This window comes from Ochotona princeps, chromosome 5 (genome assembly GCF_030435755.1).
Source record: "Ochotona princeps isolate mOchPri1 chromosome 5, mOchPri1.hap1, whole genome shotgun sequence".
Taxonomy (NCBI): Eukaryota; Metazoa; Chordata; class Mammalia; order Lagomorpha; family Ochotonidae; genus Ochotona; species Ochotona princeps.
The window spans coordinates 43,163,769-43,188,513 of record NC_080836.1 but is presented as its reverse complement, the minus strand read 5'-3'; the positions used below and the strand labels follow the sequence as shown (position 1 = coordinate 43,188,513).

The 24,745-nt window shown below is 38.2% G+C and overlaps 1 protein-coding gene across 1 annotated transcript in view; it reads left to right on the top strand.

Moving 5' to 3' along the window:
• The window catches only part of DPP4 (dipeptidyl peptidase 4), an 84,311-nt gene that overhangs the window by 17,599 nt on the left and 41,967 nt on the right, over window positions 1-24,745 (top strand). The window contains exons 3-10 of the mRNA XM_004577330.4: window positions 8,623-8,718; window positions 9,497-9,588; window positions 10,801-10,881; window positions 16,839-16,891; window positions 16,992-17,064; window positions 17,778-17,898; window positions 21,863-22,023; window positions 23,507-23,619. Of these exons, the coding sequence (XP_004577387.2) occupies window positions 8,623-8,718; window positions 9,497-9,588; window positions 10,801-10,881; window positions 16,839-16,891; window positions 16,992-17,064; window positions 17,778-17,898; window positions 21,863-22,023; window positions 23,507-23,619 (790 nt within the window). The remainder of the gene's footprint in view (window positions 1-8,622; window positions 8,719-9,496; window positions 9,589-10,800; window positions 10,882-16,838; window positions 16,892-16,991; window positions 17,065-17,777; window positions 17,899-21,862; window positions 22,024-23,506; window positions 23,620-24,745) is intronic.

Below are 24,745 nucleotides of genomic sequence, written 5' to 3'. Positions count from 1 at the left end.
ACCCTCTTAATTCTCCCTGGTTCCTGATTTGAACTTGGCCTAGGCCTGAATGTTGCAGCCACTGGGGAGTGAACCAGTATGTAGAAGATTGATCTCTCTTCTCCTCTCCTTCCCCTCTACATCTACCTTTTTCTCCATCCCTCCATTTCTACCTCCCTTGTTACCTTCCCTTTTCTTTCCCTCTTTCAAGTAGACAAATGAATAAAGATTTAAAAACAAAACAAAACAAAACAAAAAAACAGAATCAATGTCCTCATGTGGCTTATATTCAATCATGGGAGGTATATGTAAAGAAGATAATGAATAAAATATATGGTACATTAGATGGCATCAGTGCTAAGAAAAAAGCAAAGCCATGAGCAACAGGAAACTCCATGGGAGGCAGAGCAGCAGGGCTTGTCTGAGAAGGAATGCAGCAGTGAATAAAGACAGGGATGGAGGAACAGGCATTGTTCCTTTGTGGAACAGGAACATTCTGGGCAGAGTATGTAGCAATGCAAAGTCCCTAAATCAAGAGTGATCCTGCTGTGCAGAGGAACAGATGTGTGGCCAGGGAAGATGGAGTTAAAATAAGAGAGTAAAGAAGAAGGCAGAGCTAGAGCCATCCCTAGTCACTGAATTAGATTGTTTCCTAATTAAACAAATTTTTGATAATCTAAAAATTGTACATTGTACCATTTGGTTGGCTTTTCAGGGTAGACATTTGAAAATATAGTGATTACATTCCTAGAAGTTTGGGCATCTGAATTTGGAGCCTAAGCTATGTGCTTGGAATACACAGTCCCAGCATTCTACACGCTCCAGCTCATAACATTTTGCTCATTAGACACCACTTGATACACCTGCAATTTAAGAATCCACATCTGCTGACTATGATTATATGGGCAATCTAATGTATCTTGTGGGCAGTAATCAGAGACATAACACTCTTCACAAATCCCCTCATTGCGTTAACTCCATTTTTCCCCTTGATTCTGTAAAGCTGCTGTGTTCTGTGGATGTTAGGCAAGTGGATGTCAGGAAAGCAATGCCCAATAGCAATCAATAAATGATTTGATTGCCCTCATCATAGGTATTTTCTCATGATAATAGTCTTATTCTGTTTTATTAGGGTCATTTATGGTTACAAACATAGTGAAAATTAATTACCTATTATTTCATTGCAGTTAAATTTTTATCAGCACCACTGCTATGTGCTACCAAGGGGATAAGATCCTTTTAAATTCATTTTTGTATCCTGATACCTAGTACATGATTGAAGCAAAATAAGAATACACACCGTAGCATATCATAAATTCATATATTCTGTTTCCTGAACTAAGCATATTACATTTATTATTTTATTATTGCAAAGCCCCATGGGCTTGAGAATGGTAATACTTTTACATCATGATAGAAAAATTCAGGCTCCAGAAGATTTTTCCAGTGTATTTGTGCTACTATAACAAAATGTCACAATTTAGGTAATTTATAGGTAATGGAGACCTATTTTCTCACTGTTGTGTAGGTTGGGAAGTCCAATATCAAGGGATAAGCATTCAGATTTGCTGAGGGCCCTCTCCCTATGTCCTGCATGGCAGAAGAGCATCAGGGCATAAGCTAGTTCCTTCTATAGTTTTTATAATGCTTGAATTCATCTAGGAGGGGAGAACTCTAATGACATAATATTACCACAGTGGGGATCTGGTTTCCACACTTCAACCTGGAAATAATCTGCCCATAGCACTCATTCTGAAATTCAGCCCCACATTCATGTCCTTATGTTATGTTAGGTACCTCCATCCTACTAGCCCCAAAGGTTCTTCCTGGATCTAGCATTAATTCAAAACTCTATAGTCTAGCATATTATCTAAATCAGATATGGGGACTTGTGCAGATTAAGTTATTGCTTGCAAGGCTGGTAAACCAGAGCCTGGCATTCCATATCAGCATGTCAGTTTGGGATCTTGGATGCTCTGCTTCTGATCCGGCTTGCTGTTAACATGCTTGGAAAGACAGCAGATGATGGTTCCAGTGCTTGGGCTGCAGCTACCCTCCTAATAATCTATGTGGAATTTCTGACTCCTGTCTTCAGTCTGGTCCAGTCCTGGCTATCGTGGGCATTTGAGAATGAACCAGTGGATGAAAGAGTATGTGCTCTCTCTCCCTCTCTCCATCCCCTCTCTTTGTTTCCCCCTCACTCTCTGTCACTCTGCTTTTTCAAATAACAGCTTAAAAAACTGCAGTGGTGAGACTGGCATAAAATAAACATTGCCATTCCAAAAGGGAGTAACAAATAAGAAGAAAAGAATAACAAGTCCTAAGTAAGTCCAAAATCCCATCAAGGTGAGTGATATTATATTTTTGAATTTGAAGAGAATCTTTGACTACAATCACCCTGGGGCAGGGGTAGGCTGGTCAAGGAGCCATGGGTTTGCTGGGCACAGCCCATGCCCACACACTCAGTCTTTTAGCTGTGTCTCTCAGGCACACACACTAGCAGCTCTACAGTTCTGAGGTTTTTAAGAACAGTCCTGCCTCAATGTTTCCACTAGTCATTGTCCTAGTGAGGGCTGTCTGTGGTAGCTTCACTCCTGCACTGAATCTCTGACATCTCCTTTGCAATCTAGATGAAGGTGGCCATGCCTGTACAGGTTGTGCACCTGTGAACCTGCATAGTTAGCAGTACTTGATGCGACGAAGATTTATGGCCTATGCCTTCCGAAGTGGCTGCCTGAGTCATACCCCAGCAAGCTTAAACCACATATGGGACAGTGCTAGATGGGGAGCAGAGTCTTGAGGCAGTTCAGGCAGTTGATTCTGTACCATGGGTGCCCAAGACTCCTCTTTTGATATAGTTCTGTCGCTTAGGCTTTAGTGTGCTGTGTGTTTGGTGAGAGGAGCAATACTAATAATCTACAAAGGCCTTCATGGGCGTTTCATTCTTCATTTGTCTTGAAGAAATTTAATCCTCAATGAAAATGTTTGGAGATGGCATCTCATGTGAGGCGTCTACATAGTAAAGGCTCCACCCTTACAAATGCACTAATACTGTGGGAATAGATTTGCTACAAAATCCAGTTCAGCCCTCCCTTGGCCTTTCTGATGCACTTGTCATATAATTTCTTCCATTTTGTTATGACACAGCAAGAAGGTCTTAATGAGGTACAGGTCCTGTATCTTGGACTTCTGGGCCTCCACAATCATAGTGAAACAAACTTCTGTTGTTTATCAGTGACCCCAAACAGACAGTGATGAATAGCATACAGCTTCCTTCTAAACATACTCTCATCTCCTTGACAAACAATCATTGGATCACACCCTTGGTATTCTGTCTCCAGTCTTGCTTTTTTCCCTTTAAAACCTGGTCAAACTTGTGCTGTTGCAAATATTAAATTTCTGCTTGATTTTTGATCATAATAAGTGTTGTCTTTAATTCATCTCACTCTTTTTTCACCTTTTACTGTAGATAGACAGGAGAAACACCTGAACCCTTTGCTTGGAGTTCTACCAATAGCAATTGTAGTTGCTAGCTCTTAATGTCTGAGGTGTAGGTCACAGAAACAAATCAGCAAAGTTCTGGGTTTCTTTGTAACAAAAATAAGCTTTCCTCCAAGTTTTTCTCCTATTTGTCTTTTCCAGCCTTCACTGGAATCATCCTTAATGTTCCAATCACAATCATTTAGATTTTTTCTAGCATGCAGTTCAAAACAGTTTCAGCTTCTATCCTTTACCCAGTTCCGATATTTTTTTTTTTTTTTTGTCTCCAGGACTTGTTACTTGGTAGAGCAGCACTAAACATCAGTGGTACTAGTTTATGTGTTTATTTATGCTGCTGTAACAAAAAGTTATTTCCCCAATCCAGGGGACTGAGAAAGCAAAATCAAGGGGCAAGCAAGCACCAAATGTAGGGTAGGCTGCTATGCTAATGGATAAATCTTTTCACATGGAAGGTAATCTGCTCATGAGATAGAGCCATCATAACTGAGTCCCTCCTCAACACTTGTTAATACCACAATGAACAGGAATTTTTGAAGGGGACTCCATCATTCAAGTCACAGCAAAAATTCAGTAGTTTCCCCTTGAGCACCAAAGAAAAAGTGAGTCTGAGCTCAGATCTAGGATCTTGGAATTCAAAAGCTTCCAGGTACTAGTTCCTTATTGAATTTGTTGAACTGATGGAGATGTCTGGTAGCCTGTATGTGCTGCTGCATAAAATAAATATAAGAGATAAGGAAACTTTCAATTTCTTCTTCAGTTTCAATATGAAGACTATCATTTTGCTAGAACAAATTCTGAAGCGGCATTAATTTTATTCTGTGTATCTGTCGTGGATATAAGCATCAATGTGTACTGTTAACCACTTACTATGTGGAACACTGAAACACCACAACTAGATATCGTTTTTGACTATTTCTGGCAACCTCATGTGTTTATGATATATAAGGAACACACTTCTTTTTAGATGTATTTCATTACCATTTACCAAAAGAGTTTTTCTTTGCATGGTATAAATATCACATATTCTAAGAAGACAAAATATATTCATCATAAATGAATACAAAGGCATCTTCTAATTATAAAGTGATCATTTGTCAAAGCAAATGAAACTAGATCATTTTCTTATTTGGCTTTGTCTGGAATTTATTCAGAGTGATTTTGTTTCTACAATAAGGATTCATGAAGATACTATAAAACTGTGATGAGAATTTATTATTAAGCTGAATGATTTTAAACACCGTTGTTTATCTCTTTTGGCTGATAAAAGTGGTATCTTCATATAGTTGAACCTAATAGTTGATCTAGCCAGTGAAATAAGTAACATTGCTAACCTTTTTTACTTTCAGATAAAGGTTTGAATCAAAGAATTTCTGTATAAGCTGATGGGTAACATATGATTAACTGCTTTACTTGGCTAGCACCATGCATTGAACTGATAAGTCAAATGAACGACATGTCCCAGGCCGCACTGGGAAAACCACACAAGCAGCCAAAGGCCTTCATCTGTTGCCACAGCAGTACCCTGTCAGTGAGAAAGTAGACAAGGAAGAAGAAATATGAGCATGTCCTATAAGAGCTTGACAGAATAGGTTGTAGCTTGGCAGCAAACTATGATCTTGCTAAAGGTCAAAACCTGGACTTGGCACTCACATGTCACAGAACTTGCTTATCTAGATGTTTCAAAACTGTCTTCCAATGTGCCCTGCTTATCAAATGGCAAGGCAAAAGAAAAGGAACATTTGTTGCTCTGCTTGCTCCAATTTAGCCGTGCTGCTCTGGGATTGAGGAGCTAATACACATGGAAACCGGTTGCAAGGTTATAGTGAAGTAACTAAATGAGCTTAACAGAAGCCCAAACTAGATGTGGCTCTTGTAGGGATGTCCTGGGCTATAACAAGAGTGTGACATCAGTATTGATACTTCAAATATCAGCATATAGATTCCAAAGAAACCATCAAGAGCAGCAAGCAACCTGAGCTGGTACAGGTAACAGGTTTAGAAGATCCATGGACTGATCAGAGAGTGAACCAAGTAGTGGCTGAGGACCATGAGGATGGCATCATGAATGTGAAAAGCAGCCTGCTGGGCAGCAGGTGATATCAAAGGAGATTTACCTCAGTTACTTTAACTTTCCTAACCTCATGGTGTTGCCCTGAAAATCTGTGCAAATACCTTGAGGTAACATATACTTTACATGAGACAGTACTATGTGTTATTTATTAAAGGTATTCAATTAATTCCTTTCTTAGAAAATTGAGAATCAGTGACAGACGTTCTATTTTGATAGGTCTGTTTTATTAAATATTCATATGCATGTTTATACAAATGTATATGTGTAAACACAAACATACAAATTGTTTCATCTCTTTGCTGTAGTTCTAGCCTAAGTCAACATCAGCAGACAATATTAGGACTGTGAATATCTAATATCCATTTATATCTCAAATTATGCTATTTGTAAAGTGGGTCCTTCATCCATTTTAAACTAAAAGCTGTTAGTAGAAGGTGTATCTCCTTGAGTAACTTTCTTTTTGTCTTTCTCTTTTTTAATTTTATTTTTTTATGATGATTGCATAATTCAGAAGGGTGGACCACTGATTAAGGTGGAAGGGGTCAAGGAATAGGGGAAACTGAATGAGACCACTGTTTCCAACTTCCTTTGTCTTGTATCTGCTAGATGGAGACGAGAAGGGGAGAAACTGCACCCAGCATCCTAACCACATCATACCTGGAGATGGGAGATGGCTACCTGATGTCATCTCAGAGTCCCTGATGTGGAGCATCTTTTTAAGATTTATTTATTTTTATTTGAAAGGCAGGTTTACAGAGAGTAGATGGAGTGATAGCGGTCTTCCATCTGCTAGTTTACTCCCCAATGACTGCAATAGCCATAGCTGAGCTGATCCAAAGGCAGGAGTTTCTTCTGGGTCTCCCATGTGTGTGCAAAGGACTTAGCTATCCTCTGGTGCCTTCCTAGGCCATAAGCAAGAAGCTGGATGGGAAATGGAGTAACTGGGACTCTAATAGACCCATGTGGGAAGCTGGCGCTGCAGGATGAAGTTTAGTTTGTTATACCATTGCACCACTCCCAAGTATTTTTCAAGTAGTATTTAATTTATATCTATTTATTATATGAAAAATTGGTTGGATGGATGAACATAATTGATCAAATTTAGTGAACAAATGCAGATTCTTATTTATTGGCATCAATAATGAGTTTCAAATAACATTTCCTATGGTACAAGTTTTATCTTTTGTTTGAACATTGGAAAGTCTAGGGGCTGATTTACCCAAGTGTCCCTAGCTTTCAGTGCTGAAATATAGTAATAAATTGAAAAAAAAATGAAAGAAGAAAGAAAGAAATGAAAAAAGAAAGGAAGGGAGGAAAGAAGGAAGGCAGAACCTAGGCTAAGACAAAATTGATGAGGTAATAAAGTGAAGTGTAGAAATTGTATCTGTTGAAAGGGAATGTTTCATAGACAGAAACAAACTGTTATCAGATAAGAACTAAAGAAAAAAAATCTTAAGAACAACATTTGAAAGATCATTTCCTGTAAGAGAATCACCTTTCTATGGGTTCTGAGAAATTAACAAGAGAAAGTGGAGAAATGTACTAATACAAATGTACTAATACAAATGTTAGAATGTTAGCTGACTGTGCAAATGAAACTTTGTCAGAAAAGTAGAGAATTTGGAAAAGACTTAAATTATTTGGCATTAATGGACAGGCTCTGTGATTGAGGAAACACAATCTCAATTGGCCTGATGATGCTTTTAGAATGATATTCAGTGTCAGTCAACAAAAGCGTTTTTGTGCCCACCTACCATAACACTGAATTGTATAGGAGCTGAGAGTTAATGCAACAACAACAACAATAAAGCAGCTTTAGTCTTCTCTGCAAAAAAATAATCCAACCGAGGAGACCACACAGGTAAGTATAGAAAAGTAGTTACTGAAGTTTTTATGAAGAAGGTGGGCTTGAAAAAGTATGCTGGATTATGACAGCCAGCAAAGCAGTGAAGGCCACTGCAGGAAAAGTGGCTTAGGGCAAGGAGCAGAGTCAGAAAAGCGAAAGACAATCCCTTGGGTTCAGTGAGCACATCATGTGAGAGAAATGGCACTGTTGCTGCAGTAAGAGAGAGACCATGAGCCCTGGGAGAGGGTTTGTGGAAGGCCCAGAAGGTCAGACTATGGAGAATGGATCTTCTAAACAATAGGAATGCATCCAGAGCGTCCAAGGATGAAATGGCTGGAAAGAAAATGATGCTTTAGAAAAATCATCTGCGTGGTGATGCTGAAGTATTAGAGAGGGAAAACCTATGGCAGTGGAACCTGGTAAAAACCAGAAAGAATAACAGGTCAATTGGATGGGAGCAGAAGGATAAGAGAAAAAAAATGATCAAAAATAATTTTCAGATTTGGAATTTGGGTCACCAGTAGTGTACTGTAGAACCACACTGACTCCACAAAATCGAAGGAAAGCACAGATGGAAACAAAGATCCTCATATTTTGTGATTAGCATGTCTTAATGGTCTCTGGTGACAGAGAGGAAAGCTGAGACCTCAGGGCCTCATAAAGGATGACCTAGCTTCACGCCATCCACCCCAGTGGCCATGGGTACACAGCCATGTGTAGTTGTTGACTTAAAGTGTTCCTTTACAAATGAAGAATATGCTGTAATTACAAAGGGGATTTTAGAGTTAGTATGAAAAATTAATCCAAATGAAAGATCTCATTAACCTTTAAATACTGATTACATGCTGAAATTACAATATTTGGGGAATATTGAGCTAAATATACTATTAAAATTAATGTTAGCAAACTTTTTTCAAATATGGTTCCTGGAAAATTTAGTCTGATGATATTTCTATTGAACATTGCTGATCCAAGATTTTCACTATGAAGCTCACTAAACATGACAGTAAAACATACATGTTGTTTTATGTTTTATAGTACTTTATAGTTAAATGAATTTTTACTTCATAGCTGTTGTCTGAAATTTTCAAAATGTACCTTACATTTTGTCAGTACATTTCTGCATTTTTGAGTGGATTATACTATAGAGGTCCATTTATTTGCTTTCTCCAAAGCTTAGGTTCCATTTTACTGAACGTTTGACTCTTGTATTTCCAACCTGCAGATGATGCTACGGCTGACAGTCGCAGAACTTATACTCTAAATGATTATTTAAAAAGTACTCTTCGATTGAGGTCTTATTCCTTGCAGTGGATTTCAGGTAAAGATTTTTCTGAGGGGGTCAGATTCTTTGTGTATGTTCAGTTTAGATAACTTGGCTTGTGGAATATTGTTATGTCACTGAAAATATATAATCCGTGTTTATTTCTTTTTCTTTGCTTTCATTTATTTGAAAACTGGTTATGAGAGAAAGAACAAGTGAAAGGAAGAGGAAAGAGAATAAGAAATCTATATGCTGGTTCATTTGCCAAATTCCCACAAAAGCCCAGAGGCAGGCCATTGCTGAAGCCAGGAGCTCAGAATTCAATCAAGATTTCCCATGTGGGTGGCAAGAGTCCAGATACGTGAGACATCAGGGAACACATTAGCAAGAAGCAGGGACTGGGAGTGGAGCTGGAGGTCAAACCCAGGTACTCCATATGGAATATGGGCGTACCAGCATACCAGGGAGCATAATAACTGCTGTGCAAAAAGACTGACCAGTCCTTCTTTTTTTTTCCCTAAAACTCTATCACAAGAGTTTTTTTTTTTTTTTTTTTTTTTTTTTTTTTTTTTTGCTACTAAGACACAAAAGGGAGAGAATACAGAAACGATCCTAAATATCTCTAATGTGAACTACAAAAGTTATACATGAATTGAAATTTTGACAATAACAATGGCAGACACATGAATGCTAGTGTAGTATTCACCACTTAAGTTTTCTTGCTTAAATTAATGCTTGTGTGAGCTTAAACCTTTACATTTATTGCATAATTTCTAGCTTTTGAAGATGTTGAATAATAACTTGAAATATTGATCTTATCTTTTTCTCTCTTTAGATCATGAGTATCTCCACAAACAAGAAGATAATATCTTACTCTTCAATGCTGAATATGGAAACAGCTCCATTTTCTTGGCGAACATTACATTTGTATGTTTAATCATACAATTAATTCGTGCCTGGCATCCTGGGGATATTGTTCATTGCCTTCCAACTTGTGACTGCTGTCCTTTCTCATCCTGTTGGACTCTGCAGCATATGCCACAGTGGATCTTTCTCTCCTTCTTGAAATGCTCCCTACCTTGGCTACTTGATAGTCTGCTTTGATGATTTCTCCCTTCCACCCACATTTTTAAATGTAAGTGCTCCTTGAGGCTCTGCCTTCAACTTTTGCCCTCTGTTAGCACTTTGCATGTCACCCTTCCATGAATTCCACGCACTTCCACAATGTGCTCTCCTCTTTACCCTTGAGTCTTCTATACACGCACTTAATATTAAACTCTACCCAAGATCCAAATCTCAGTAGGCAGTGGCTGCTGGTTCCTGCACATGAATGGTCAGCAGATGCCCCATGCTCATCTAGCTCTCTTACTTCTTTATCCAAGGCAATAAAAGCATTTCATTTTTCTTTACAAGTTCCCAACCTTCAAAAATGATCAGTTAATTCTGCCCCATGTCACTGAAGCTGGAAATCTTTGACTCTTCCATTATCCCCTATAATTAACTACTCAACACCCTAAATGATTCACTCTCTGCATGTCAGCTAGTTTACAGATTTTCATTTCCACTGTGTAGTCCTGGTCCAAATCCTTACTTAATCTTGTGTCTGAGTACTCTAGCTTATCTGTTTCTCCACTGCACTGCATTAGTCCAGGCTGATGGAACCCTTCCATGTTCCCTTCTATGTCATTCGCCATGCTACCAGAAAGTTAAATATGATGCTGTTATCTCTGTATGCAAAATGTAGGCATGTAACATGCTGTATCTTTCAATTCCAGCTGTTTTTCTAATGTATTATTCTTTTTCCACTGTGTCTCACACATTCCACACCATATCCGGTTTACACACAATCATTGCATATCTTGAAGCATACATGCTTCCTGCCAAACCTGAGTTTTTGCACCTGCTGCATCCACTATTGAAACACTTTTTTCTCTGGTCCTGATTCCTCACCTCATTATTTTCTTACAGTACTCATTCTCTCCTCTCTGACTTTCTAACACTGATCACCATTCTTCCTAGATTGGGCACACCCAAGCCACAAGCTGCCTCGCAGGAACAGTACCCTCTACATAGTAAGCACTTGCTAATGGCAATGAAACTGAATTTTTCAATCTTCCTTTTTTTTCTACTTGATTACAGGACGCATTTGGACATTCTATAACTGATTATTCAGTATCTCCTGACAGACAGTTTCTTCTGTTAGAATACAACTATGAAAAGGTAAAAGAAATGCTTTCCTATTGTGATCTATGTGTGGTGTTTTATCCCTTATTTCAAGTGTAAAAATTTTGACTTTGATACCTAAATAATATATTTGGTACTAAAGTCTGAGTAATTCAGCACCAAAACAAGTCATTCTCACTCAAAAAGCATAAAGCCAATGTTCAAACACCAAGGACATAAACCCTATTACATTATAGATGTAAATAATATAAGTGAATAAACATTCACAATAGGAACTGATTTGTAATGTTTACTTATCTGACTTGTACATTATGCAGTACAATCACTGGTTTCCTTAGTCTTCCCTTAACATACGGTAAGACAGCCAATAAACATTTGCTTTAAAAAAATAAACGACCCATCCTGCGGAAGAATCTCAGCAAAACGAACCAGACCGCTTCCCCACTGCCACACCCCTGTCTGAGGGGAGCCCTTCACAAAGATCCTGCTCACAATGCTGAGCTTCCCCCAAGCACTGAGTTCCACACCCAATTCTCACAAAGCAGGGAAAGGTTAGAGCTTATTCATATATCCTCTTTATGCTTTGCGATGGATGGGAATCATGAGTTAAGTTCAACTGCAGCTTTGTTTATGCATGGATTTGGCAACAGTTGTCAAGTATAGGGTGTTTTAAGATATATACGAAATGTTAAGCACCTCTAACGATATTCTGCATTGAAACCAAAATACAAAGCTGAGGATTCCTATCCTTGACACTTTTTTTTCTGGACACCTAACATGGAGTGGCCTTATCTCACACACCACACTGCTGTACTCAAGCCAAGCAAAGCATTCCCATTCCACTTACCATCTCAGGGTGGTGGCTTGCGATCATAATATTTACTCTGGATTCCCTGTGCCAGCCTCATTTCCTGCACATGAAGACTCTCCGACCATGTTCTGATAACTTTGTTAGTGTAACAGAATCCGAATCTTATGCCAACTCTAATGCATCCCTTCCCTGTCAATGTATTTATTTGTTTAACTCAGTGCTTCTTACTTTTACCTATAGAATACATTTACTTGAGGAAGTTTTTTTAGAATTTCAGTGTTCAGCTTCAATCCCAGATCAGGGCATTGAAATATCAGGGTAAACTTCTGTCAGCATTTTAAAAATGTCTATGGATTATTCTAATGGGAAACCAGGACTGAGAATCACTGAGTAATAGTTGTCTGTGTTAAAAAAGAAAAAAACAATAAGTGAGGTTAGAAGACAGAGAGGAGATGCTAGCTCAATTTATTATTTGGGAAGATTTGCCAACTGCCATTTGATGAACATTACTGGATGTGGAGCTATTTCGCCTATAGACTCTAGTTAAATAATTATCAGATATGGGTATCTGTTGTGTCACTAGTGTTTGTGCTCAAATTTCTGTGCTCTTGCTTCAGGTAATATTAAAGTGCTTTGTCTAAAACCTAGACTTCTAAAATCCTCCTAAAACCCAGATTGTGCCACATCCATGTTTAAAACTTTTAAGTGGCTTCCCCATTAGATGTAGAATATGAATACTATTCAGGCTATGTCAGCCACAGGGTCTGTGCATTGGGCCTCAATCTGTCCATCACAATCCAACAATTACCCTCTTCTGTGCTCTCAACATGTAGGCAATGCTTCCCACTCCTACTTGCATCTCATACTCACACTTGGAGAGGTTTTTAAAAACACAGATGTATGAGGCCTACCCCCAAAGCAACTAAGAGTATAGCTGTAGGTGGTACCCAGGCTCACGTAGAGTTCAGGGTCCCAGGAGATTAAATGAGCCAAAGCCAAGAACTTTTAAGTGTGCAAATCTTTCATATTCTCAAGTGTCACCCTCATTCCTTCACAGCTTCCCCCCGGAACCTTTCACACCCTCAACCTGACTCATTGTAGCAGTCTTGTTTTTCAATTAACATAGGTCTACACTTTCCTAGATCACTTCATCTAACAAATATGCCTCCTTCTACTCTGTTTCTCCCATGACCCACAAATCACAATCTGTCACATTAGTCTGTGTATTTTTTCAACAATTTGTGATCTTTTACTTCTTTTATATTTATTGCTTACATTTATTAGAACCAGTTTCCCTGTGGTTTTGTCAATACTAAACGTCTAGCACCTAGGAATGGATGACATATCAATCAGTTAGGTTTGGATGTTCTTCCAGCCACTCTGCACAGCCTCAATTCTCTGGATATAATATCTTCAGTTGTGTATAGACAATGTTTCCTAACTGCTCAGAAGTTCCCATTCCTCCTCATGCACCTGAAACTGTTGCTGTCTTTAACCTCACCTTCCTAGAAAGAAAATTGAAGCTTAGAAAGTAATTTGCCTGGTAACACACAGCAGCGGGTTGAATCCAGGTTAGCAGACTTGGGCTTGTGTTCCTTGACATGATCTTTCCTGTCTTTGCACTTCAACCTCTGTTGGCAACAATCTTTTACCACTAAGCCAGTCCAAGAATCATCATTTCCACAAATCTCTCTTCCTCCCCAAGGCCCAATATATAATTCCTCTCCCATTATATCTCTTGGCATGTCCTACGCTTTTTGTTGTGGTTTACTTGCCCATTCCCGCATTCAGCTAAGAATGTCTCAAGCAGGGGGACCCTGTGCTACAGTAATAACTGACGGATTATAGCTGCCAGTGTTGACAGACCAAATAGTCTGAGGAATCTGTTTCAAAAGATGAAGTTAATGTGCCAAACATTTTGGCTTTCCTTCTACACCCCATGATGGTTTTGTCATTCTGGAGGTGAGCTAAGCCCTTCTTCATGTTTCTAGTCTATACTACACCTTTGGCTTTGGCAAATATTATGTTTGTAGTTGCCCAGAAACAATCATGGGGTGTGTCAACCTAATCCAGGAACCAGGAATGTACGACTTGCAAAAAGTAGGAACTTAATAAGTATTTATTGACATGAGTGTGTAGGAGGATGAGAAGTGATGAGCAGTTAGGGTTTGGAACTCTTGCTTCGTCTCAGCTCAGGGGTCCTGTAATTGCGTGTCCTTGCATTACCATTTCACGTATCCTTGTTGACACAATTTGAATTTTGAAAAATATTCATTCATTTATTTACTTAAAAGAAAGAGAAACAAAGGGAGGACAGGAGGATGAAAGAGACAGACAGTACCTTTTATTTGCTGCTCACTTCCCAAATGGCCACAACCGCCAGAACTGGGCCTGACCAAAGCCAGGAGCCAGGAACTCCCTCTATGTCTCTGATGTCCAAGTACTCCGGCCATCTTCTCCTGTGTTGAAGGGTTATTAGCACGAACTGGATGAAAAACAGAAAACCCAGGACTTAATTCAGCACTCTGATATGAGATGTTGACACTGCAAGCTGTGGTTTAATCTGTACCATAATGTTAGCCTCTAAACTTATTTTTCATTTGGTTTAGGTTCTCAAAAATCCGCAGTATAGCTCTCACTAATCCAAACTCTTGATATTTAAAGACACAATTTCTCACCTGTAGAAGAATGGTTGGAAAGACAGACATATATGTGTTGGGGTTGTGGCATAGTGGGTTCAGCTGCCGCCTGCAATGACAGCCTCTCAGATGAATGCCAGTTGGAGTCCTGGCTACTCCACTTTCTTTAATTTTATTATTTCCCTTGGCTTCAGGGAATCTTGTGCTACCTATCCACATTGTATGTTTTTCTCCTTGTTCATTCAATTGTGAAAATATATAGGAATTCTTTCTAGATATTATTCTTTTTTTTTAAGATTTACTTTTATTAAAAGCCAGATTTACAGAGAGAAGGAGACGCAAAGAAAGATCTTCCATCATCTGACTCACTCCTCAAGTGGACTCAACAGCTGGAGCTGAGCTGGTCCAAAGCCAGGAGACAGGAGCTTCCTCAGAGTCTCCCATGCAGGTGTAGGGTCCCAAGGCTTTGGGCTGTCCTGGACTGCTTCCCCAGGCCACAAACAGGGAGCTAAATGGAAAAATGGAGCAGCTGGGATTAGAACTGACACTCATATGGGATTCCGGTGCATGCAAAGTGAGGACTTTAGCTACTAGGTTACCACACTGGGCCCTCTAGTTATTAGTGTTTAAGAAAGTAAAATCCTACTTTGTATACATTTCTGTAGTTTATATACATTTCTCACTCCCGTAATGCTCTGTGGAACTCCTTCAAAATTATTTTACATAGCTCTAATTAATTTTTAATAGACTTTTTTAAAAGCAGTTTTAGGTTTACTTAGAAAAGTAAAGAATTCCTATACACCACCTCATATTTCTTCCTTCAGTTTCCCCTACTAACATCATACACAGTGTGGTATTTTTGTTACACTGATGAACTGATACTGATAGAGTCTTATTGACTGGAGTACATACTTTACATTAGGGTTCACTCTATAAACTTTTGTAGATTCTTTTTTAAAAGATTTATTTATTTTTATTCGAAGGCCAGATATACAGAAAGGGGAAGAGATAGAGAGGAAGATCTGTCTGCTGATTCATTCCCCAAGTGGCCACAATGGCCAGAGCTGAGCTGATCCAAAGACAGTCATGCTTGACTGCTTTCCCATGCCACAAGCAGGGAGCTGGATGGAAGTAGAGCAGATGGGATCTGAACTGACACCCATATGGGATTGTGGTGCCTGCAAGGCAAGAACTTTAGCCATGAGGCTACCATACTGGACCCCACTTTTTAGATTTTTAAGGGCATGCATCCATCTTCAATGTATCACACCAAACAGTTTCACTACCCTAAAATTCCTTGTTTTCCACCACCTCAACCCTCACTTCTAACTACTGGCAACAACAGACCAATTTAGTAATTTCATGTTTTTTTTTTCTTTTCCAAGAAGTCAAATGAGAGTATTTCAAAAGATTTATGGATACACAAAAATGTTTTGAAATATAATAGGGATCTTCAAAACTACTTGGAAAATGTGTATCATGAAAAAGCATGGATTTCAAACTTTTTTGCACAATAGTAAGCACTACAGTGGTTGGAATTTTACATGATGCAAACATTTCAGAGCAGCTTTATTCACTTTGCAATATGTATATGAGGTCCCTCCATGTCTTTTTATCATGCAATAATATTCCACTTATGAATAAACTTCAGTTTATTAGTTCACCTTTGCAGGATATCCTAATTGCTTTCAAATTTTAACTATGAATTAAGCTACTGTAAGCATTTGTTGTGTAGTTTTTGTGTTTGGCGGGTACAAGTTTTGAACTCATTTGGATAAATAACAAGGCGTTTTCTGGTAAAGTCATTTGAGTTTGGTATTCTTATCATATGAAGATTTTTGTGTACAGATTCAATTTGTTTATTAGCTATAAAAGTATTCACATTTTCTTGTTTGTCAAATTACTCTCAAGGATTTTCTGAGTTTTAAAAATGTATTGGAAAATGTTTATAATCTGTCCTCATATTTTACTGATGTCTCTACAATCTCTGGTTTTGTTTTCATTTTTTGTGTGTGTTGGCCATTTATACTTTGCTTCTCCTCCCTTTTACAAGGTTAGCAATTTTACACAAATTTCATATAACCAATTTTTGATTCAACTGATTTCTAACTATTATGTTTTCCACTTAGTATTGTCATTATCAGTAAACAAAAGTAAATATTTCCCACATCACCACCAGCAATATAATCATGTATCTTTTGAATATTTTAATAGTAAGATGAGCAAAAAAGAGAATTTGAATTTTACTTGGCAGACGATTTAAGCATACTATGTCAAATCCTAAAACTGCTGCACAAAAAGTGGTATTTAGCCCCAACATGGTCTTGGGAAGACTCGTTCGAGGGAATAATGCCAGAACTAGGCTGTTGATGAAGTCCAAATGAGTTGATGTCAAGTGAAAAATTGCAGAAATCTAGGAGTGTAGACAATTATAATATACGATAACATTTGAGAACTATACATTTGTAATTATTAAACCTATCATCTTGAGTTTCTATAGCAAATGGTCAAGCATTTGAAATATGTTTTTTTTTCTTTTATAGCAATGGAGGCATTCGTATACAGCTTCTTATGACATTTATGATTTAAATGAAAGGTCGGTGTTTTTCCCCTAAAATCTGTTGAACTTTTCTAAAATACCCTTCTGTATGTTATTCTTTGGGAAAAGTTTCTTTCCTTTTTTTCTTTTTTTCCAGGCAACTAATTGCAGAAGGGAGAATTCCAAACAACACACAGTGGATCACATGGTCACCAGAGGGTCATAAATTGGTTAGTGAATCTCTCCTGATGTCAAAAAACATATTGGTTCAAATATTTGATATCCAGAAGCTACTGACTCTGGAACAAAGTAGACATCATTAAGAATTGAATACTTTACCGCAAAATATACTGTTATTGATCAAGACAGTCTGTTTGTTTTTTGTTTGTTTTGCTAGCCTAACACAACAAATACAATGATAAGTTTTCAATCTTCCACCAAGGAACTGATTACCTGAGAAAATGCTCAATAAATGATTAAGTTTTAGTGAGTCTCACTAATTTCTGCTAGTTTGGTGACTTCTGTGTCACTGTAACTTTTCATAGTCTAAGTGCTGGGGGAACAACAGAAGTTTAAAGAATTCAAAGGACAAAGTGAGTTGTTTACTTGCCTTTGAACTTTTCTCTCTTGCAAACGCACCTACACACCCGTTCCTAATCCTTCCCCAAAGAATTGCACACTCACGCATCATCCTGTAGAAGTGACCATCTTTTGGGTCTTTCATCAGCTTTAATATTCAAATGATTATATTGCAACTCTCTTATTTTTTAACAAGAGTAAAGCCTGTATACTTTTAACTTAAGAGTGTGAGGGAAGGAGGAAATAAATGAGTGTTCATTCTGACTAATCAACCAATTGTGGTCATCATTGACAATACATAGATAAATGTTCTTGAAATTGCAGAAATTATTATTGATGGCATTACAATTTTTCACTTTTCTAGGCATATGTTTGGAACAATGATATTTATGTCAAACTTGAGCCAAATTTACCAAGTCAGAGGATCACATGGACAGGAAAAGAAGATGCAATATATAATGGAATAACTGACTGGGTTTATGAAGGTAGAGACTTTAAAACTTACTCATATCAGAACATTGATAAACTTTCAAAAATATTTAAACGTTTCTTTGAAATGGGAACATCCAATGGAATTAAAAATAAGTTGCACCTTTAAAGATGTCATCGATTGTCTTTTAGAAGTCACAACAACACCAGGTGTCTTTGAAGACCAGGAATGCACTAACAGTAGCTACCACTGCTTCTGTCCCAGTTGTTTCACAATACTACTCTTGTCTTTACAAAGAGCCTTTCTGTGTGGGTAGCTATTCTGTTTTCACCAGGGCATAAAATGTCTAGATGAACATCAGATGTGTCTAACTAAGCCTACCTAATCCAGAAGTTACTAAGGGAAGTAAAATGTTATAAAATATTTTATGGAGGTGGGAGAGTCCAGGGGGAGAAAATGTCTATTCTAGACAGAATTTGAACAGACCATGGCTTGTAGTTTTTAAAGAAGAAAAAAACAAAAAAATAATAATAATTAGAAAGACTCGGGAAAAATTGAATAAGAAGCATGAATAGTGAGTAAAGTGTTCAAAAGGTGTATTTCCTCTTTCAGGTTAAAGAATTTTAGAAACTATTAAGAAATATTTTAGATACTTAAAAAGGGTTTTTTTTTCTGCTTGCCAAGATGGAAGGTATTTTAAGGCTGCTTCAAACCAATGACAAGATTGCCTCATGCTTATTACAAAGATTCATCCTTAATAGAAAGACCGCCTATTATTTCTTTTTTGGAGTTTTTTGCTTCATGACTTAATTTTGCTTCTTACCCAATATAAGTCGAATTTAATTAACAGATAACTTTATAACAACAACAAATTATGTTTAAAGAAAGGCCATGATCCAGAAGTGTTCTGATGAAAAACATGATAATGAAATGTACTCACCCTAGTTACTCAGAGGTTCTTTACCTCTTGTAGCTCAGCACATTCAGCCTCTGGGATCATCTTTATGGAAGAACAAAGCTTCTTCCAAAGCCATGACTCCCACCCACACCCTGCAAGAGCATCTCAGTGTCCCCAAGATAAGCATACAACTAGCACTCAGCATTCTTTCTAAAGTGGCAGGAGGGACCTCACTTTGCCTGGCCATGACTAAGTCATTCGCATGGATGGTTTCACAGCTCAATATCATCCCTTGATCTAAAAAATGAGACATCAGGGGCTGCTGCACATGGTCCAACAGTTAAGACAGCACTTGGGACACACACATCCATTATCAGGGTGCCTGTAGTCAAGGCCCAAGGACACCTAATGATAAGAACCAGGTTTCACTGTCTAGAGAGATATTATTGCACTGCCATGTGGGAAAAGGAGGCGGTATATTCAAATATAAATACTAATTGAAAACAGAACGCTTCCTGCTACTTGCACTTGCAAGTAGTTTTAAAAACCAAAATCTTGCTCTAATTGTGTCTGCTTTTGTCATTTCAACTGTGCAATACAACAGATTCAAACAGTAAAAGCTACAGGGAATGAGACATCAGTTACATATAATGAGGAAATTCTTAGCAGAAACTTTTGACTTGGAGTCCTAAAATCTGACTTTGAATTTTCAACTGGGCAATTAATTCAATCTCTCCAAACCTTGGTTTCCTTGTCTATAAAATGGGCCATGAATGGACTTACCTAGGGATTTTGCTTTGGGCTATAATAGATGATTTCTGTAAATTTTGAATTGCCACTTAAATGTAACTTAATTGTAGGGTAGGTTGCCTTGGTAGGCAGTAGGTTTTCTGCTTGTAGAAATGTTCAGCTGGAGGTAGGAAGGGATAATCCACCATGCAGGTGAAAAGCATGGACTTAAATCTGAAATCTCTGAGTTAATTCTGGATTATACCATTTATTAGGCATGTGATCCTAGACAAATTCTCCTTTTTACGTCTGCCTCACTTTGTTCATCTGTACAATGGATTATTATTGTGAGAATTAGCTTAAATAATAGATTCCAATTCTTACAGTTTATTGTTGGTAGTCATCAGATGTCAGCATAATTTTGCTGAACTTGGCAGATTTTAGGATAGTGTAAACTGGCTTATAACTCTAACAAGGCATATGTCAATGTTGAGGTGCAGAACAGTTTTAGGAAGGGTGTGCAGAGAAATCTTCAATACCTTAGTGAGGAGTAACTAATCTTTGTGTCCTACCTAGTAAGGTATATGTGAGTCCACGCCCACAGTTTCCTGTCTGGTTCTAAGCTTTTCCTGTTGTTCTCTGAAAATAGACATGAGACAGCTGAATAGTAACCTATAGCCATTTTAAGGTGTATAGAAGCTGGCTGTATATAAACTAAAATTGAAATGTCAATGAAGTAGCCACAGGATGTGGTTAAGAACTTGCATTTTTTTTTTAACATTTTGGTTGCTCAATACCATGTCAAATAATTCCATAATGTTGTAAATTGTCGTTGATGTTATGTTGTGGCTTTTAATTGATTGAGATGATATTCTGCCAGCTCTGCCTTCAGACCAGAGATGGTCTCCCGAAGAAACCATTGAATTTATCTGGACAATAAGATGCTGGACTCTGTGCTTGGTATATGCTTGCAATGAAAGAATCTTGACTGAATTTGAACTGTAATACTGCCACAAGGTGGAGGAATCCACCATGGGGGGAGGGTACGGGGAGGGGTTGGGGGAATCCCAGAGCCTATGAAACTGTGTCACATAATGCAATGTAATTAATAAAAAAAAAATTTAAGACAGTAAAAAAATAAAATCAATGTTAAATTATATATTGTTATGTATATTTATGTCTATGACAACTTCTACTTTTAGTAGTATTAAAAATGCATTTTGAAGCAACTTGTAAAGAGACCTCAATCACCACAGAAGTGTTTTGCAATACATGTATTCCCAATCCTAAGGTTCTAGCCGCTGTGCTTTTGCTTTTGCAATTACAATCACATCTTGACCTGAGACTTGCAGAATAAAAAGGAGTCTCCAGTCAATGTACCTGAATCCTCCATTCTTTAATTATTTTTATTTTTGATGGTTTTTACATAGTAGATTAGGGTGATTAGAGTTAGGGCTACAGGACGGTGGGTGAGAGCAACATTTCCACATTCTCTTTTTTTTTCCTTCCTACATCTGGGGGAAGGGAGAAGACAAGGAGAGAAGCCACCCCCAGCCTCCCAAACGCCTCTGCACCCTGTGAATCCCCCATTCTTAGTTGGTAAAAGAGGTATTAACACTTTAAGAGGCAGAGATTGCAACATCGCCCATGCATGGATTCTACCATAAGCCTAGGAAGGAGTGACTTTTGCCAGAGATTGAACCCAGCATTGAACTGGAAAGCAAGATCTTTTCTTCCATTTACCTGCCTTTTTGACCCTATTTCCTCTCCCATCCTACACAACAGGGGAGTGTGTTAAGCCAAAGAAATCATCAAGTTTCCAGGCTAGGCAAAGGAGATGTTTCTCAGCAGGGGTCTCAGAGAGTTCCTTGCCATTCTAAATCCATCCCTTCCCACACCTACTTTGTGCCAAGAGTAGTAAACTCTGGGCACCATATTGGTTTCATAGCCTGGAGCTACACACCACCCACCAGTACCCTGTGGGCTCAGTACAAACTGAGCCTAGTTGAAGAGTGTGTTGGCATGTGGACTGTTTGAAAAATTAGAAAGGAGAATCAGCCTCCTGTGTGAAATTTACTTTTAGTATGTTTTGAGGCATAAATTTAGAGGATTATAAGATAAAGAAAAACTGTAGTGCTTATATTAAATATTGCGTGCTAAAATATTCTAAAATGGTCCAACGGGTTACTTATTTTCACAATCCTGATATATCCGTGTGGATTTTATTTTTATTCATTTGTATTACTCTGATTTTGGAAGCCCAGCAAATGCAAAATGATTCATTAGTTGAACTCTACTGTAATTACTAAAGCTAATGAGGACAATATTTTGAATGCCAAAACCAATTTATCAGCTATTTCTTGTAAGACAACAATCTATGTCTTTTTTGCAGAGGAAGTCTTTAGTGCCTACTCTGCTCTGTGGTGGTCTCCAAACGGCACTTTTCTAGCATATGCCCAATTTAACGACACCGGAGTCCCACTTGTTGAATACTCCTTCTACTCTGATGAGGCGCTGCAGTACCCAAAGACTGTGCGGATTCCATATCCTAAGGTCTGTGCTCCTTTCTGTAGAGTGTTGCTGTGATTTGATGGGAAGAGAATGGTTTCATGTAATCCTTTCCTGCTAATGAAAATATTGTCAGTCTCTCTTCAACAGCTTGCTGTGATTACTCTTGCTGAAGTCAACAGCATCTGGCAATTTTAAAGTATTTTTATTATCCCAGGAAAGAGTGTGATTTAAGGTTTTGTAATTTCTCCAAAAACTTTGAGGAATGACAAGCAGAAAAAGATGGGGAAATACTTTTGAAAAAGGGAGATAGGGAGAATGGAAATGTTTGAATGGAGAAAAAGAGGGGCTTAATTGAATCAGGAGCTCAGCTCATTTGTGCAAGTTGGAATGTGCCCTAGATGAAGTTAAAAAGCTTGGTTATGCATCAGTTTGTATTGCTGATTAACAGGATACAGTACCCAACTAGTTTTAGTGGTTCTGTTATAAACTTGGCATGAATGTCACTTTTGCACATCCTACATTTGTAATAATAGTGGAATGTCTTAAGGTTTACAAGGCTGATTTCCCCCTCGAGGATGTGTGTTTATTAAAACTAAAGAGTTCTGTTAAGCAGCTTAAGCCAAAGACAAGGAGGATTTAGATGGAAACCAGGGACTCTTCCTAGTATCATATTAATAACGGCCACAGCACCATCAGTAGGAGAATCTACTAGCAAACTGTTTTTGCTGTAAGCCATTTGGAAAAAGAAATTTTTATTTTTACCAACTTAATTTGCTTTATGAAGAGCTGCCATTTTAGGAAGAGAGAGGAAGTAAAAAGAAAAAAAAAACAGAGACTAAATATGGAGTTGTTTTCAGTGGAATGTTATTTTTTGATGAGCAAAATTGGCAAAAAAAAAACCTCATAAAATGTTCTCACTAAAAATATATTATTTCTAACTAATCTGTCAATTCAAGATCTATGTGTATATTTAGAAAGGTTTTGTAGGTTTCTGTCATAATATTGACTGTAAAGTTCCAACATAGTGAACCTGAATTTGGAGTGGAAATTGTGGCTTCCTAATTAGCATCATTGGCTCTCGGCTCAGGTACTAATTTTCCTGGTGGATTGTGTCTTTGGCAGAACTGAAGGTGTTCTTCATCGAGACAGCCATCAAAGACTCGTCTTGTGGAGTCAGGATATACATGCAAATAATAGAATTGATTTCTTAGAGGTTTATCTTAGCTTGCACAAAATATATAAACTACAAATGTATTAACATTCATTATTTAAGCAGAAGAATGTTGGACCTTGGTAGTGTGTGTGTGGGGGGGGGGTCCATGCATAAATAAATGCTATATTTCTGCCTGAACAGGAAAAGATTGTATTATTCACATTATTTATATTACAAATGATTTGAATATGTGTAACATAGTATTATAGACATATATAATGTTATGGCCATAATTAAATGTTTTGTGCATTTTTAAATTTGTGCAATATTACTTATTGTCAATTCTAATTCTGTGATTTTTTTTTAACCTAGGCAGGAGCTGTGAATCCAACTGTAAGGTTTTTTGTCGTAAATACAGACACTCTGAGCTCAGTCACCAATGCTACTTCCATGCAAATCACTGCACCTGCGTCCATGCTAATAGGGTAAGATTCCTCACCCGAACGGTTAAGTTGTGAACAGTTTCACACTCTCCAAGGAAAGTGCTTCCAACATGAATGGCAAAGTCAAGAGCAGCATTTCATTGTGTCACTCGGGATGGCCATCATTCATGCTGTCATGCAGCAACTTTCTTGAGCATCTATTTCTTGTCCTCAGGCTGGACTCTGTTCTAGTGGTAGGGGTGCACCCATCACTAAGCAACAGCCTTCTTGGTGATCTTCCAACTAGGGGAGGCAGATATCAGCCAGATAAACAAGTAACAATATAAATAACCAAATGATAATGAGTTTTGTGAAAAAAAAAAATCAAAACAAGGCCAATGTGAAAGTCTGACCCAAGGAGGACAGGGATCAGCTCACACAGAAATATGGGGAAAGGCACGAACCTGCCTGCATGGATATGTGGGGGCACAGTAAAGGGTAAAGGAAGACCAGTGCGAAGACCCTGTTTGTGAGTAGCAGCAAGGAGTCCAAGGTGACTGCCACCTTCTGAGTGAGGAGAATGGTCAGGAATACAATCAGATAGCTAATCGAAAGGCCAGGGCAAGGCCTAGAGAAAGACTGAAGAATAATGGACTGAATGCAGGAACTGCCATAGTCATTGGGATCCTCAAAAGGTTGCTTGTTTAAGTAATTCGTCCCTAAGGCATCTTCAGTCTCTTATTTATTTCCTTGCAGATATTATTTTGGGTGCAGTGGATGACTATCAAATACCTCTTGATTCATTTCTACTGTTTGTGTCGGTTTTACCATGTTAAATAATGTAATTTATTTTTATTTGAAAGGCAGATTTACAGAGAGAGATGGACAGATGGAGGGGGAGAAAGAAAGTGAGATCTGCTGTTAACTCCCCAACTGACCAAAATGACTTTGGCTGTGTTGGTCTGAAGCTGGGAACCAGTAGAAACCAGTAGCTTCTCCTGAGTTTCCCACATGAGTAGAGGCACTAAGGAATTGACCATCTTCCACTGCTTTCACAGGGCATTAGCAGGGACCAGGATTGAAAGTGGAACAGCCAAGACTCAAACATCTTATGGAATACCAGCACCACACTTGGAGGATTAGCCTGATATGCCACGGCACCAGACTGGAGGTTTTGTCATTGTGCTAA